The sequence below is a fragment of the Budorcas taxicolor genome, chromosome 2, assembly GCF_023091745.1.
Source record: "Budorcas taxicolor isolate Tak-1 chromosome 2, Takin1.1, whole genome shotgun sequence".
NCBI lineage: Eukaryota > Metazoa > Chordata > Mammalia > Artiodactyla > Bovidae > Budorcas > Budorcas taxicolor.
Genome location: NC_068911.1, coordinates 167,238,266 through 167,254,754, shown reverse-complemented (window position 1 = coordinate 167,254,754; position 16,489 = coordinate 167,238,266). Strand labels below are relative to the sequence as shown.

General features: G+C 55.4%; 1 protein-coding gene across 1 annotated transcript; it reads right to left on the bottom strand.

Annotated features, from left to right (window-relative positions):
• Positions 1 to 6,490: 6,490 nt before the first annotated feature.
• Positions 6,491 to 16,051, bottom strand: MATN1 (matrilin 1). The gene is made up of 8 exons (XM_052635875.1): positions 15,952 to 16,051; positions 13,883 to 14,229; positions 12,542 to 12,764; positions 11,502 to 11,627; positions 10,111 to 10,527; positions 8,803 to 8,955; positions 7,132 to 7,212; positions 6,491 to 6,540 (listed from the first exon to the last, which is right to left on the bottom strand). The coding sequence occupies exons 1-8, from the start codon at positions 16,049 to 16,051 to the stop codon at positions 6,491 to 6,493; spliced, it is 1,497 nt and encodes a 498-aa protein (XP_052491835.1).
• Positions 16,052 to 16,489: the final 438 nt, after the last annotated feature.

Below are 16,489 nucleotides of genomic sequence, written 5' to 3'. Positions count from 1 at the left end.
CCCCTACATCTCACAACCCCTCCTCCTTGAAGAACCACTGCTAAGTCGCTTCTGTCACGTCTGACTCTTTACAACCCTACGGACTGTAGGCTCCTCCGGGCTCCTCTGTCCATAGAATTCTCCAGGCAAGAATTGTAAGAGTGGGTTGCCCTTTCCTCTTTCAGGGGGAATCTTCCCCTCCTAGGAATCGAACCCACATCTCTTACATCTCCTGCATTGGCAGGCGGGTTCTTTACCACTAGTGCCACCTGGGTAGCTCAGGTTTCTGGACCTAGAAAATCCCTTGCAGCCAACTCACCCATCACCGGGGAAAGCAGAGCCCCAAGCCTGGCCAGTCACAGCCTTGTCTCCCCCTGGCCACAATAATGGTTCAAGGGTGAGCGGAGGACCCAGTCAGACCCAAGGGGACTGAACTATAGGAATGGCCACACACTTGGAGCTGGCAGAGGGTCAGTGCAGAGCTGATGGGCTGTCTCCAGCCGGGGCCTGAGGCCGTGGAGGTGGAGAACAGAGTCAAGAGTGGAGAGAGACCGAGGCTTGACAACATTGCTGATCCCTGCACCTGACCCCCACCCCACCCCACCCCACCCCACCCCATCCCACCCCATCCCACCCCATCCCACTCCCTGCAGCACCTTCAGCCACTGGATCCCACCGACTCCCTTCTCCAGCTTCAGCTGCTTGCTGCAGAGTTTCTGTCACTTGCCACCAGGAGCTCTAACACCCTCTTCTGCCCCAGAGTGCCTGTGGACCAGCCTTCCAGTGTTTGCGCTCACTGCTTCTCCTGCCAGCTGTGTCTTACTCTCCCTCCAGGCATAGAATTCCTCAGGCAGGAATGTTGGAAACAGGAAGCAGTCCCTCTTCCCCACCCCAGCATAATGGCCATATCCTGGGCACACACCCTTCTCCATTTGTCGCTTTCATAGAAAACCCTGAGGCTCCAGGTCCCCAAGCCACCTCAGCTCAGCATGGACTGGGACCAAAGCCAGGCCTGACCATAACAGCGTCAGGCCCACTGGGTCTAGCCTCTGAGCTGTGGCCTCCCCCAGCCTTCGTTTTGGAAGCCCTCCCTGGCACTGGGTTCTGAGCATTCTCTATGGCTGGCCCCTTCTCCAACCCCAGTCTGTTGAGGAGGCCCTTACTCCCTGCCTGGCCCCCACCAGTCCCCACCTCTGGGGTCCGACCCTGCCCCCTCTGCCCTCCAAGGTCCAGCTTCAGGCTCCTCCATGACCAGGTTTACCCTCAGCCAGACCATGAGCCTGCTGACTGCCGGGGCTGGGGGTGTCGAGGGGGGAGTTCACTGGGGTCTGCAGAGCGCCTACTTGGGCTTGACATCTATTATCACAACCAGCAGAGCTCAGTACGGGCTGTTCTTGAGAAAAGCCTTGTCATCAGATAAACCAAGGAATCAGCTCTTCCACTGACTTGGACAAGTCCTATCACACGGAACAGTCATACTGCCTCGGAGGGTCACTGCACAGATTCATCGGGGCCTCCAGCACCATCTTCAGAAGCAGTTTCTCAACTCTCCCTACAAGTTAAGCGTTTGAACCAGCCCAGGTCTCACTGCCTCACCCTGACAGGCAGGTCAGCTGCCTGCACCCGACCCAGCTCAGGGATGTGACATGGATGTCTGGTCTGTGCCCATCCCAGCTGAGGTCTCTTCGCAGCCCACCTCACACTCCATCTGAGGATTTGTAAGAGAAACAGGAGTCCTACTGATAATTTATAAATCTGGTCCCTTTACCTCCTCACTTAAAACACTTCCATGGCTTCGCACCCACCACAGATGGAGCCCTTGCCCAGTCTGGTCTTGGGCCCCATCCCTGCTCCTGACTGTCCCCACTCCCCCAGGTAGAGCTGCATCCAGACCCTTGGAGGACCACGTGCCTTTCTGCCTCAGGGACCTTGCACTTGCTGTTCCCTCTTCTTGACATGCTCTTCTCCACCACCCCTCTCACCTTCCCCTTAAACCACTTCCAGATCCATGCTCAAGTCCACCTCTTCCAGGACACCTCCCCACCCATGCATGACTTGACTGGACCATCTGTTATGAGCCCCTGTGGCACACCCTTGATCAAAGAAACATTGGCTTATCAAACAAACATTATACATCTGCTTTAATTATTAAAGAAAAGGGTCTGTTGACCAGAAGTAAAGAAAGCACGTGTTAGTCGCTCAGTCGTGTCAGACTCTTTGCAACCCCATGGACTATAGCCTGCCAGGCTCCTCTGTTCATGGGAGTCTCTAGGCAAGAATACTGGAGTGGGTTGCCATTTCCTCCTCCAAGGGATCTTCCTGACCCAGGGATCAAACCCACGTCTCCTGTGTCTCCTTGCATTGGCAGGTGAATTCTTTTCCACTGAGCCACCTGGGAAGCCATTTGGCCTTTGGGGATGCTTAGTAAATGTGGAAGGAAGGAGGGAGCAATCAGACAGGAACTGTCCCTGCAACCCCACAGCCTGCCTCACCGTTCCCTTCCTCCCCCGAGCCCCCCGCGCCTGCCCCGCAATATGTCGCTTTTCAGCTCCTCTCTCCCTCCCTATGCACCTCACTTTCCAGGTTTTCCCTGCAGTGCTTTCCCCTACAGGTCTAGCCCTCCCACTCCCCTCAAATCCCCCTCTGCTGCCTCCTCCAGGGATTCCTGCAGGGCTGGCCACACCCATACCAAGCCCTCTGTCGGCCTAGGTGATGACCGCTGGGAGAAGCGTGCTGTTGCCCTGCTTCCTGTTGAGGAAGCTGACATCAGAGAAAGTAGGAGTTTGTTCAAGGCAAAGGGGTTGCAGGGGACTCACACCAGGGATGTGTGACTCCAAAGACAACCACCTGCCATCACCTCCCCGTGGGACATTTCCTGGAAACTCGTGGCCGGATACTTGGTCTCTGCCAGGCCAGAGAGGTTCCCCCTGGGTATTTTGCTATCTTCGTTTCTTTGATTTCATCAAGGAAGTGTCCACAGCTTTTGGTCTTTGAGTGCACATTACCTGCTTCCTTGGAGATTTCTCCTCATTTATTCCATGCTTCTGGATCATCTCTCCATCTAACAGATGAAGAACTAAGGCCCGCAGGGAGACAGGGTGACTTGTGCAGGTTCATATAGGCAGAAATAAGTGTGGCTGGAAGGTCATCCATGAACACGCCCTCGGTCTCTTTTGTTCTCTCTCTCTCTAGCACCCAGACAAGGGCCTGGCATTGGTGTGGTACAAGTTTGCCAAGTGACTGTGTGATGGAGTGGCCACTGTTCCCAGAGGCCCCCAAGCTGGTACCCCTCCCTGCCTGGCCTCCTGAGCCTTGGGCCTCATGCTGTCGCTCACAGCAGAGGGAAGGCTGTGCTCGCCTTGGCTTCCTGCTGGGGCCAGAGGATGGGCACCTGCTAACATAACACAGAGGGGCCAAGCTCCCTGCTGAGGAGCAGAACGCTTGCAGGGAGCCACGGTGCACCCTCTGGGGTGGCTTCCCAGCAAGTGGCACAGACCCTCGAGGCCAGGTGGCCACAGCATCTCAAGGGACATCAGTGCCAGATGGGAGCAAGGGAGGTGTTGAGGAGCTGACAGGTGTGGGTGTGTTCCTGAGGCCAGGAAACCACCCCCAGATGGCATCAGTGATGCCAGCTCCACTCTGGATGCAAAGTGTGGGTGGGCACCATACTGAATGCCTCCTATTTTTTCCTTATTCACATCCTACAACCCCACCAGGAGGCAAAGCTAGTAGTTTTCTTCCATGCTTGTAGCCTGCGGGACTCAGGTGAAAGGCTCCACCAAGTTAGCAGGCAGCTGAGGAGCTAGAAGCCAGGATGCTCTAGTCACTTCCCAGAATTGAAAGTGGAGAACCAGAAGACCAAGGCCTCACACGGGTTGGGGGGAGATACAGGTGACGAGACAGCCGAGTCAGGGCTTTTGCACTGCATGAAACAGAAAGTGCTTTGACCATGTTTAACTTTGCTGAGGTTCACTGGGCATCTCATGCATGGCCAGGCAGGGAGGGTAGCCAGGCCCAAGTAGGGGGCCAGTGAATGACCCCAAGTGGTAGATTAAAGATGGCCACAAATTCCTTGTCACTCTCCCTCCATGGAGAAGAGGTGAAGTTTATCTCTCCACCCTTGAACTTGAGTTAGCCTATAACTACTTTGACCAAGAAAATGTGGTGGAAGTCATACAGGGCCAATTTGGGCCTCAGAAACTTCTGGAAGCCCTGAGCTGCCATGTAAGAAGTCCAGCTCCCCTGCTGAAGAGCCCATATGGAGAAAGTAGGGCCCTGAGACTACGTGGAGAGAGAGACAGACAAAGACAGGGACCCAGTCTGACAACTGTCTCCACCGAGGCAGCAGTCACGTGAGCGGGCCACACCGTATACTCCAGCCTGGTGGGGACTCATCACTGCAGCCGCAGCCAACACCAGGTGGAGCAGAAGAACCACCCAACTGAGCCCAGGCAGTCACAGAGTCACACAATATCAGGTGGTTGCTTCAAGCCACTAAGGTGGCTTGTTGACTTTGGGGTGGTTTGTTTTATAGCAACGAATCACTGAAACAGCCTTAGACTAGAAGGCCATCAGCAACTCAGCAAATGCTACTTTTTTCCCTCCTGAGGATGGCAACCACCAACCTCAGCCTTTCAGCACACCTGGAAGAGAGAGTGCCCATTTCCAGCAGCAGCTGCCAGGTAACTAGGGTCCACACTTCCAAATTCCCGGAAGAGAGGCAGCAATTGGCCCAACTTGAGTCACGTGACCCCCTTTGACCAATTAGCTGAGTCCAGGAGGCAAGGTTATCCTGTATCCACATGACCCTGCTGCCCTGCCCCCATGGACGTGCTGCGGGTGGGTTGTGGGGATAATCTCAGAAGGCAGGAAGTATGGACTGAGCAATCGCCACAGGGGCTGTGACAAGGAGCCTCTTCAGACAAGCAAAAACCCTCATCCAGAGATTGGCACAAAACAGGGCTTTGCCAATTTGGCTGTGCCAAGATGAAAGCTGTGCAAGGCTGTGTGACTTCTACATTGCTCTTAGAAGGTCGTGCTATTTTACCAACACACAGGTTAGTTCCTGGGTGTTGCTGGTGGTGTTAGTTCTACCTCCGTGATCTTCCTTCTACGGAAGATCTTTCAGGATGGTCTGAGCTTCTTATAAAAGCCTTTTACAAGCTCTCAAGTATGAGTCTAGTACTTATGCTAAAGGTGGTCCATTAAACAAGAATGGGTTCCAAGCTCCCCTGGGGGAGATACGGGAATGAGACTCCAGTGGCATCTGGGACTGGGTCGGGGGGACATGGTCGTCAAAGACCTTCCTGGTACTGTCCCCAAGGCGGAGGCTGCAACTGTCTGTGCTGGGCGTGGGGCTGAGGCTGCTGACCAGAAGCAAGAGAGAAAATTCCAAGGGAAGGTGTGGTGCCGGGCAGAGGGCAGAGGGCCAGCCCGGGCTCAGGCTGCAACCCTGCTCATCACCAACCTCACACACACGCACTCACTCATCCCAGGGGTCCCTGGCAACCTAAACCTCTCAACTGGGGTAACAGGGCACCCTGCCCAACAGAAGAGACGGGACTGTGTCTTTCCCACAGGCCACCAGCTCCCCACCACCTGACACAGGCCATAGACTCTTTGTGTGTTGCCTGAATGAATGATGGATGGATGGATGGATGGATGTTCCTCTCTGGTGCCACTGCCCTTCTTCTCTGATGCCTTTTTCTCTTGATGTCTCAAAGTCCCAGATTCAAGAGCCCTGTCTCTCCAACGAGCAAGTCATCTCATCACCCAGACACTCAGGTTTCCCATCTGTAAAATGGGGATGACTCAAGTCTGTTCTGGGTAAGGTTGCTGGGAGGATGAACAGAGATCTCATCAATGAATCTGTAACTGAACAGTCAGGACAGACATGCGCAGGTCGGGGAGCGGTGGCCATCCTCCCTGCTGCCACCATTGCTGAGTTCCTCCAAGCAAAGTCATCGCCTGCCACCCCCACAAGTTCTTCCTCCGGCTGCCCAAATGACCACACAGCCACCAGCCTCATTCAGTGCTTACATTAAATCACATTTAATGGTTTTTCAAAAGGGAATAGAGAAACCAGAAAAGAAATTCACAGCACTCGCAAGTCAAGAAAGAGTGAACTGAAAAAAAATAGGAATATATTAAGCTTTTGATTAAAAAAAAATGCAAACGCAGTTCCTTCCACACTCACCCCTGCGTTCTCACTCATGTTCCTAGTCACATGCCTACCCTTGGGCATACACACACACACACACACACACACATACACACACACACACACACACACACACACACATGCACGCTCTCCCGAACAGGCACACTCTCCCAGCACACACACTTAAACGCACACTGCCCGCAGGCTCGAAGGGTGAGAGAGGAGGAAGCCCAGTCCTGTCCTGGGACCCCACCTCCCAAACCCCCCTCGCTGAACTGGCAAAGCTAGACTACACTTGGGCTCCAGGGGACACACGCAGGGCTCCGTTAGCTGCGCTGGGGACAGGCAGCCTTAGACGATTCTGTTCTCCAGGATGGCCAGCCGCTTACTCACAGCTTCCAGTGGACTGGGAGTTAAGGAGAGGCGAGGGCTGACCGGAGCAGAGCAGTGACGGGGTGGCACCTGCACTCGGGGCCCCGCTTCTAGGACTTTCTCTCATCCCTCCCCATAGCGGGTGCTTTCGCCAGTGTCAAAACTTACCCATCCACGGCCCTCAGGAGGGTGCTTTCCAAAACCAAGCCGACAGTTACGGTGGGTCTAGAAAGCCCAGCCCTGCCCAGGTGCAGGTTTAGGCCTGCTGGGTACCCGCCTAGTCCTGCCTGAGCCCGGGGAGCTGTGCGGGGTGCAGCCCCATCTGAGAGGAGTCTGGTGGGTAGGCAGGTCACCGAGCGCCTGAGAAAGCGGAGTTCATAGGCACCACGTTTTCCCGAGTGTGTCCAGGACTCCGTGTGTGCCCAGCTTCTAGCTCTTGGTTTCTGCCTCTCCTTCATCAGTACCAAAGCCAGGGCCAGCCTCCCAGGCCAGGATCCAGCCCGTCTTCAGCAGGAGCCTGCCCGACCCCACCACACAAGGGGCAAGGCTCTCTCCTCCCCTCCACCACAGGGCCCTCCTGACCTCATCCCCTCCTCACAGAGGCTTCTGGGAAAGGATATGCTTCCGGGTCAGGGCCTGCAGCAGCCCCTCCACTTTGGTCTGGAATTTCACGATGGACTCGCAAGCACACGGGTCTTCCTCTGGCGTGGGCAGAAAGTGGGGAAAGGGAAAGGAGATGGTGAGTGACTGCCTGCCAGGGAAGCAGGTGGTCACTGCTCAGGGCCAGAACTGGAGTGCCTTGGCGGAGTGGGGCCTGGGAGATGCGAGAAGGCAGAGAGACACGTAGAGTTCCTGAGACAGAGCTACCAGGAGAGATGGAGGGGGCGACCCCTGAATGTCTTCCTGAGCCCTAAAAACCCCGATAAAGAATTCCAAAGCAGCCTCCCCAGCGCTGGCCACCTACAACGTGCAGGACGCTCTAGTCGGGGGCCCCGGGTCATCTTGGCGACTCCTCACCACAACTCTTTGGGTTTGTTATTAATCCCGTTTTACAAACGAAGAACTCAAGAAGGAAAACAACTTACCCAGAGCCAGCAGCTAGTTAGTGTCAAAGCAAACATGCAAACCCAGGCCTGTCTGACTGGGGAATCTACACTCTTTACCACTGGGAACCAGGAGAGGAAGCAGGGTTCAAATCCTGGCTCCTCCAGTTACTCAGTTGTTCCACCCCTCTGGCCTTGGTTTTCCTGTCTCTAAAATGGGGATAACAATATTCCTACCAAATAGGATTAAATGATTTCACATTTGGAGAGCACTGAGAACAGTGCCGCTTGTGGAAGAGCATTCAGTACATGTTTGCTGGCTGTAAAAAATCAGACAGAGGAGAAGAGGAAAGTGAGAACGCTGGCTCAAAACTCAACATGCAAAAAATGAAGATCATGGCATCCATTCCCATCACTTCATGGCAAATGGGGAAACAATGGAAACAATGACAGACTTTATTTTCTTGGGCTCCAAAATCCCTGCAAATGGTGGCTGCAGCCATGAAACTAAAAGATGCTTGCTCCTTGGAAGAAAAGCTATGACCAACCTAGGCAGCATATTAAAAAGCAGAGACATTATTTTGCTGACAAAGGTCCGTCTGGTCAAAACTATGGTTTTTCCAATCATGTATACATTCCAGTCATGTATACATTCCAGTCATGTATGGATGTGAGAGCTGGACTATAAAGAAAGCTGAGCACCGAAGAACTGATGCTTTCGAACTGTGGTGTTAGAGAAAACTCTTGAGAGTCCCTTAGACTGCAACGAGATCAAACCAGTCAACCCTCAAGGAAATCAGTCCTGAATATTCATTGGAAGGGACTGCTGCTGAAGCTGAAACTGCAATATTTTGGCCACTTGATGTGAAGAGTTGACTCACTGGAAAAGACCCTGAGCTTGGGAAAGATTGAAGGTGGGAGGAGAAGCGGACAACAGAGGATGAGATGGTTGGATGGCATCACCAACTTGATGGACATGAGTTTGAGCAAACTCCAGGAGATGGTGAAGGACAGGGAAGCCTGGTGTGCTGCAGTCCGTGGGGTCGCAGAGTCGGACACAGCTGAGCAACTGAACTGAAAAGTCAGATTGGTCAGCCCTCCTCCCAATTCTGCCAAGTCATGATGCTATCCCAGCTCCTCTTTTCCCCACCCATATCTAGTCCGGGATGGTTACACAAACAGACACACACATGTATCGTCAGAGCCCCACCTACTCCTCCCACCAGTGCCCTTTCTGGTCTCACTCACCCACACAGATCCTCTTCTGCAACTTCTTGCCAATCTGGTTGATGGTCTTGAAGTCAGCTGTGTAGAAATAGTGCTCTGCCACGGGCTCTGAGGCGATTTCCCTCAGCTCATCCTCCACGGCATTTCCCACACCCACAGCAAACATTTTAAAGCCTACCAAGAGGAACAAGGTGAATAATGGTGGCTATGGGGACAGGCAGCTTCCCTGATAGCTCAGTTGGCAAGGAATCTGCCTGCAATGCAGGAAACCCTGGTTCAATTCCTAGGTCAGGAAGATCCTCTGGAGAAGGGATAGGCTACCCACTCCAGTATTCTTGGGCTTCCTTTGTGGCTCAACTGGTAAAGAATCTGCCTGCAATGCAGGAGACCTGGGTTCGATCCCTGGATTGGGAAGATCCCCTGGAAAAGGGAAAGGCTACCCTCTCCAGTTATTCTGGCCTGTATAGTCTATGGGGTTGCAAAGAGTCAAACACAACTGAGTGACTTTCACTTCACTTCACTTTCACCATAGGGACAGGCTGCTGCTGCTGCTGCTGCTAAGTCGCATCAGTCATGTCCGACTCTGTGCGACCCCATAGACAGCAGCCCACCAGGCTCCCCCATCCCTGGGATTCTCCAGGCAAGAACACTGGAGTGGGTTGCCATTTCCTTCTCCAATGCATGAAAGTGAAAAGTGAAAGTGAAAGTGAAGTCGTGTCCGAGCCTCAGCGACCCCATGGACTGCAGCCCACTAGGCTCCTCCGTCCATGGGATTTTCCAGGCAAGAGTACTGGAGTGGGGTGCCATTGTCTGGGGAATGCCCAGGCAATCAAAACCAGTCACCTCCTGGTGGCAGATGCTGGAATTGCAGGCACAATGCCTGGGACAAAGACATTGAGGAAATCAACATTTACTGAGATGCTACCATACATCAGACTTGTACTGACTCCTTGTACTGAGAACTTTGTAATTTCATGTAACCTTTATAATATCCATCTACTGGTTGCTATTATTTTCATTTAATAGGTGATAAAGCTGAGACTCAGGACTGTCCCAAAGTGAGGTTGCCTGCCAACAGATGGTGTGCTCTTGGGATTATTCAACTGGAAAAGTTCCAAGCCTCACTTACCAAAAGACCATGAGAACTAGCCACTTACTCTTCTGGGGCTTCAGTTTTCTCATCAGTATAAGAAAGAGTTGGACAAACCTCATTTATATGGAACCTGGGTTTGGGCACTCATCAGAACAGACACTAAGCTAAACTGAAACTGAGCTGTTGCATGTGTACCCCTGACCATTGGTGGTGTTCCCGGTCCCAGCAGCACCTACCAAGGTCCTTGGCTTTCTTGGCAGCATCATTAATGTAGTCCTGGCTCCGGCCATCAGTGAAGACAATGCCCACCTTCTGGGCACCAGGCCTAGCCCCGCTGGACACAGTGAAAGAATTGTCGATGAGGTACTTGAGGGCAGCCCCGGTCATGGTGCCCTTCTCCATGTAGGACATGTTCCGCACGGCTGCTTTGATGTCCTTCTTGGTGTGGAACCGGCCCAAGGGGAACTCCTGGCGCACAGAGCTTGAGTACTGTACCAGCCCTACCTGGGCCAACTTGTCCGATACATCCAGCGTGTCCACAATCTGGTTGATGAACTTCTTCACCAGCTCAAAGTTCTCCGGCCGCACACTCTTGGACCCATCAATGAGGAAGACCAGGTCAGTAGCCAAACTGCCCCCACCACTGTTGCAGACTGCAGAGGGTAGGAAGGCAGGGAGGTAAAGCTTAAGGACACAGTCATTCATCCCAGCCAGTGGCTGGGTACCCACCACACCCAACAGCTATTCAGAAGATCATCCCATTTGGGCCTCAAAACTCCCTCTGGGAAGCCTAAGCTCCAGCATTGAAACTTGAAGCTCTAAACATGGTTAAATCACACAACTCAGAAGTAGTGGCACCAAGATGTGAGTTCAAGAGTATATAACTCCTTCCACCACACTAAACCCACCATCCACAGCGGCAGAAAGAGGAACAGTGAGAAGAGAACTGCAAACATCGAACTCCAGAAGATATCTCTTTCTTTTAAACTGGAGGACAATTGCTTTACAATGTCGTGTTAGTTTCTGCTGTACAACAGCACGAATCAGCTATATGTATACACCAGCCTCTAGAGCCTCCCTGCCACCCACCCGCCATCCCACCCCTCTAGGCATCACAGGGCACTGAGCTGAGCTCCCTGTGCTCTGCAGCGGTTTGCCCTGCCTGCCTGCTCAGTCACTCAGTCGTGTCCAACTTTTTATGACCCCAGGGACTGTGCAGTCCACCAGGCTCCTCTGTCCATGTGATTATCCTGGATAGAATACTAAAGGGGGTTGCCATTTCCCCCTCCAGGGGATCTTCCCGACCCAGGGATCGAAGCTGTGTCTCCTGCAGTGCCTGTATTAGCAGGCAGATTCTTTACCACTGAGCCACCCAGGAAGCCACAGCAGCTTCCCACTAGCTATCTATCTGCTCTACACATGGGAGTGCATACATGCCAATACTACTCTCTCGGTTCATCCCACCCTCTCCTTCCCCCTCTCTGTCCACAAGTCCACAGAAGACATCTGTTGCAGACTGGTCCAGAGGCAAGGAGCAGGGAGGCTCGGGTGGGCTTCCTGGGGACTGGCCAAGGCCCCATCCCCTCCCTGCCACCCTCCCCAGGCTGCCTGTGTCCAGCCCACTGACCATTGCAGGTCTTGCCATCACTGTTCAGGGTGAAGCCCTCGCGGCAGGCACAGGCGTAGGAGCCCGGGGAGCTGACACACACCTGCTCACAGTCATGGTCGCCCGTGGCACACAGGTCTGACACCACTGCAGGGACGAGAGGAGACAGAATCACACGGTCACCGGCCCTTGGCTATCTCAGCCAGGATGGCCCCTCATACACTCAGGGACACTCAGGCCCTCACCCGGGTGGGGTTCCAGACCCTCAACCCAGGCCAGCATCACTGCAGCCGGGCTGACATCCCTGGAGACGGTGGCATTGCCGATGATAAACTAAAGCTTCCTGCTGAAATGATATAGGCCACAGGGCAGGGCCTAAGTCCCTCTTGTCCCCTGTTGTCTTCCAAATGACCAGAACGAAACATGCAGCAGTGAGCACAGCACACAGAAGACGCGCGACAAATGTTCGCGAAATACCAGATTTGTGGTGCTGTGCATTATGGCCTAGAATTCTCACAGTTAGATTCAGGCTCTTCCTAGATCTGTTTTACACGTTGAGAAGAATCCTTGCACTGCCCCTCCACCCCGCTAAAGGTTCTGAACTTTCTCCACCCCAATGCTCAAGCCCCCTCAGACCTTCCCACATCGCAGAAGACTCTGGCATCCCAACCCTCCACCCCCCACCACCACACACACTCACATACACACCCCGCAGCCAAATAGCACAGGCCCTCCCCATGTTCCCTGCCAGGACTCTTATCTCCAAAAGAAAAAAAAAAAAGAAAACCTCTTTTGAGCGGCACCTCCTCCCCAAGTCCCTCAACCTCGGACTGGGTGGGGATCAGCCCAGAGAAGGCCCTGGCCCCGCCCCCAATATGGTCTCAATCTCAGTCCCCGCCCCTTATAGGCCGCCTCCTTCCCAGGCTCCGCCCCCAATGGTCCACTCTCAGCCCCGCCCCTGCCCTGGCCCCGCCCAGACACCCGATCGCCTCCCCCCAGTCTCCCTTCCTCCAGCACCACCCGAAGCCTGGCCCATCGCCTGCCCCCCGCCGCCCGCGCACAGCAGAAGGCCTCCTGGAACTTCTTGGACAGCTTCTCGATGACGCTGTAGCTCTCCACATAGTCGACGTGCTCGTCCTGCGGCTCGCTGGCGATCTGCTGCAGCGTGGCCTTGTCCACGCGGCCCACGCCGATAGCGAACAGCTCGATGCCGCCGGCCCGGGCCCGTGCAGACACGTCCCGCACGCTGTCCTGGGGCCTCCCGTCCGTCACCACGATGACCACCTGCGACGCAGAGGAGGAATGTGCGAGGGCCTGGCCTCCCTCCCCACGCTGAGTGGGCCACTTGGTCCTCCAGTAGCAACCCCACCCCCCAACACCCCACGACGGTTGACATAAGAGGAGATTGACCCGGAGGGGCGGAGTGGCAAGCCCCGTCACACAGCTGTTCCGTGGCAGGTGGATATGACTGCCACCACCACCAATATCAAGCCCGGGAAAAAGAACTTGGGATAGTGAAAGAGGAGAAAGGTTTCTTCTGAGTGAGAGGCGTGGCTAAGGTGCTCTTCCATCTGACTAGGGCTTCTGGGTGTCTTCTTCTCCATCAGACAGCTCTGTGACCTCTGAGGGCAGAGCCACCTCCCCTCCTCAGCCTGGGGGTGCTTGCGAGGGCAGGGCCAAACCTCCGCACTCAACTCCGTGCAGTTCTACCTTTCGGCCACCAGAGAGAGGCAGAAGCTAAAGAGTGGGAGTTTCTCCTCTCTTCTGCCCATCTTCCCTTGTATACCCTGGGAGAGAGGCGGTACCCATATAGATGCCCACGGAATGAAGGAAGATGCTCCCTTTTCTCCCTCCGTTCCCCAAGACGCTAACTTCCTTGGGAAGAAAACACTTCGCCTCCCCCAAGTCCCCTGTGTGCTGTATCTGGGAAAGGGCCACAAGAAGGGACCCAGGTGCCAAGCCTGGCCCTCACCCACCCCCAGTCCAGCCTGCCCTAAGTCGGGTCCTCCAGACTGCTCTGTAGGAGTCTGGGACTCAGCATCCAGACCCGTGGCTGCTTTTCTGCTTCTGACCTGAGTCTGCTTCTGATTCCTCAGTCTCCTCCTGGGCCTGGGTGCCCGACCCCCTGTCTTAGTGACCTGACACGCCTGGGTTAGAAATACAGCTCACCTTCCTGAACCCATGTTTCTTTATCTGGAGAAAGGGAGTGTGGTGAGGCCCCCTGAGATGATTCTTGATAAGAAGCCAGAGGGGGCAGCAATATTTTTAGTATCCCTACCCTGGGTCCCCTGGGGAGCGGCCTCGTACAATCTCCTCCCCTCCTGAGGCCAAGGCTTTTGGCCCTGAAAACCTAGCTGTATCTTTTCTTTGCTGTCAGCTGCCACGTTCCTGTGAGCCCCTACCTTGCTAATGTCGGGAGACCTGGGGCGACCACCCTCTGCATCGCTTAAGGCCTTGGTGATGGCAAACTGGATGGCCAGACCCGTCATGGTGCCCGTGGACAGCGGCTGGATGCGGCGCACGGCCTGCAGCAGCTCAGCCTTGGAGCTGTGGGCCCGCAGCGGGAACTCCTGCTTCACGGAGCTGGCGTAGTTGACCAGGCCCACGCGGGTGGCATTGGGCCCCACATCCAGTGACTCAATGACCTGGGACAGGAACACCTTCACCTTCTCAAACTCCACAGGCCGCACGCTGCGTGAGCTGTCAACGACGAACACCAGGTCGGTGGGCCGGGTCCGGCAGAGGTGCCCTGGGAAGGGGCAGAGGTCGGGAGGATGGAGTGGAAGTACTTAAGACAAAGGAACAGGGCACCAGGGGCTACTTAGGTCTAGACCTGAGGCCTCAGGCAGAGTAGACCAGACATAAATCAGCCTGGCTGGGTGCTGCTGTCAGTATGGGGACACCCAGGCAAGCAACTTGCCAGAGGCCCCCAGCTCAGCCCATAGGAAAGACAGAAGTTCAAATGGCACCCTCAGCTCTCTGAGCCTCAGTTTCCTGTCTGTACAATGGGCAGGCGATCCCTTCCTTACAGAAACCTTTGAGGACAAGCAAAAATGTGTGTAAGGTGCCAGCTCAAGGCTGGGCATGTAGGGTTCTCAGAGGCAGCAAAGGAGAAGATAGCCTTCACGTCTCAGGTTTCAGCCCAGAGTGTAAGCAAGGGATTCTCTTTGCCCTGCCTGGCAGGAGGGAACTGAGGGTTGGCCTTCTAGCGGGCACAGCCTTGAAAACCAATGCAGCATCCGTCAACATGGGCTCTTTCATCTGAGCATCAAAGAGAATCAGCAAAGTGCACCCAGTTTGCCCCAATCCCGCAGAGCCTGCTGGCTGGTATTTAAGAACAGGAAAAACAGCAGGAGTTCCTCGCGGCCACCTTGGCAGTCTGACCAAGTGGGCCCCCAAGACACACCCCCAGGGAACGACGCCTTTCCAGACAGCCTGGGAGGCAGCACCATGAGCTGGGAGGGACACCGAGCCCAAGTGAGGTAGACGGAGTCCGGGTCCCAGCTCTGTGGCCTTGGGCAGATCGTGGCAGCTTTGAAGCTTCACTTTTCTCATCTGCCTGGAGGGGAGGATAGGCTTAATGCTTGATGCTATCACTGGCCTGGCCCTGCAGCCCGTACAGAAGTCTGCACTCTGTCCCGCACTAAATCTGGGCTACTCCCAAGCAGGGACGCAGGAAGAGTCAAGAAAGACAAGGTGTGTAGACAGTCCTATCTCCCAGCCATGGTGCCCCAGGCCCGGACATCAGAGGTCCTCAAGGGGCCTCAGAAATCACCTTGCAGCTTGGCTTCCTGGTCCCCACTTAGCTGAGGCTACAAATGGGTAAACTGAGGCCCAGAGATGGAGAGGGCATTGGCCACACAATGGGACAGTGGACCAGGAGCCACGAGGCTCTGAGGCTTGCTCACTCACTGTGTGGTTTTAGACAGGTCCTCCCCTCTCTGGCCTCAGTTTCCCCATCTGCACAGGAGGAGCTGGGCATCCTAGGACTCTGTCTTCACAGCTGAAACTCAGAGCGGCACAGCTCATGGAGAGCCCAGTCCAGAATATGCTGGAAGGGCTGGTGGAAGGGGGAAAGTCATCTTGCACCCCCCCACCAGATCTGCAGTCATCAGAGAGTCGTGAGCTCAGCCCTGGGCCTGGTTGCAGCCCCAGGTGACAGAAGGCTGTGCCGTCAGTGACTCAGAAGACCAAGGTCGCTGCAGGATGCCTGGTCCCTGAGGACAGCCTGGGAGCTGTGAAGCCCAGAGACAGGCTCAGAGAAGCCGTCTCATGCCATGCCCCCTCCCCACAGAACAGACAAGGTCAGCCCACCCTGGTCCCTGTGTTTGTCACCATCTCTGTCTGCTCCTGGGTCAGCCCTGTGGGGCACCCCTGCCTGCCCCCCCCCCACCCCGCCCGTGCTGGATACCATTTAGCCTCTGTCTGTCTCAGTGCCCGGTATCCCCCACCTCACACGGGGTCCCCTCACCTCTGGACAGGGGGGTGAGGCCAGGGGCGCATGGGGCCTGGAACAGCAGCAGCAGGAGCAGGCCGCAGAGCACGAGGCGGGGGCCGCTGAGCGCCCTCATGGTTCTGGCACGCGGGCAGTAGCAGCACAGTTGTGGGGGCCAGTGTGGGCCAGGTCTTATCAACCTCGCTGCCTGCTGGCCCAGCCTCCCAGTCAGGCGGGCCCCCCACTAACGTGGGGTCAGCCCCCTTGGAGGGCGGGGCCAGGCTGAATGGAGGTGTGTGTGCCAGGGAGGGAGGGAAGGAGTCTCCCCGCCTGGGCTCCAGCGGCCCCTCCGACCACAAGGGCTCCTTTGCCTGCAGAAGCTACAGCTGGAATCCAGGAAATATCAGGTGGGTGGAGGGAGGCTCCTCTGGGGCCCAGAGCCTGCACTGGCCCGAAGCTGCCAGACTGAGCCCAGGTAAACCTGAGTCCAACAGCCTCACAGCCCAGCCCTGCCCGGCCCCCACCCACACCAACACTTCTCCCACCTCCAACTCCAGCCCCAGTTTCCCACCTC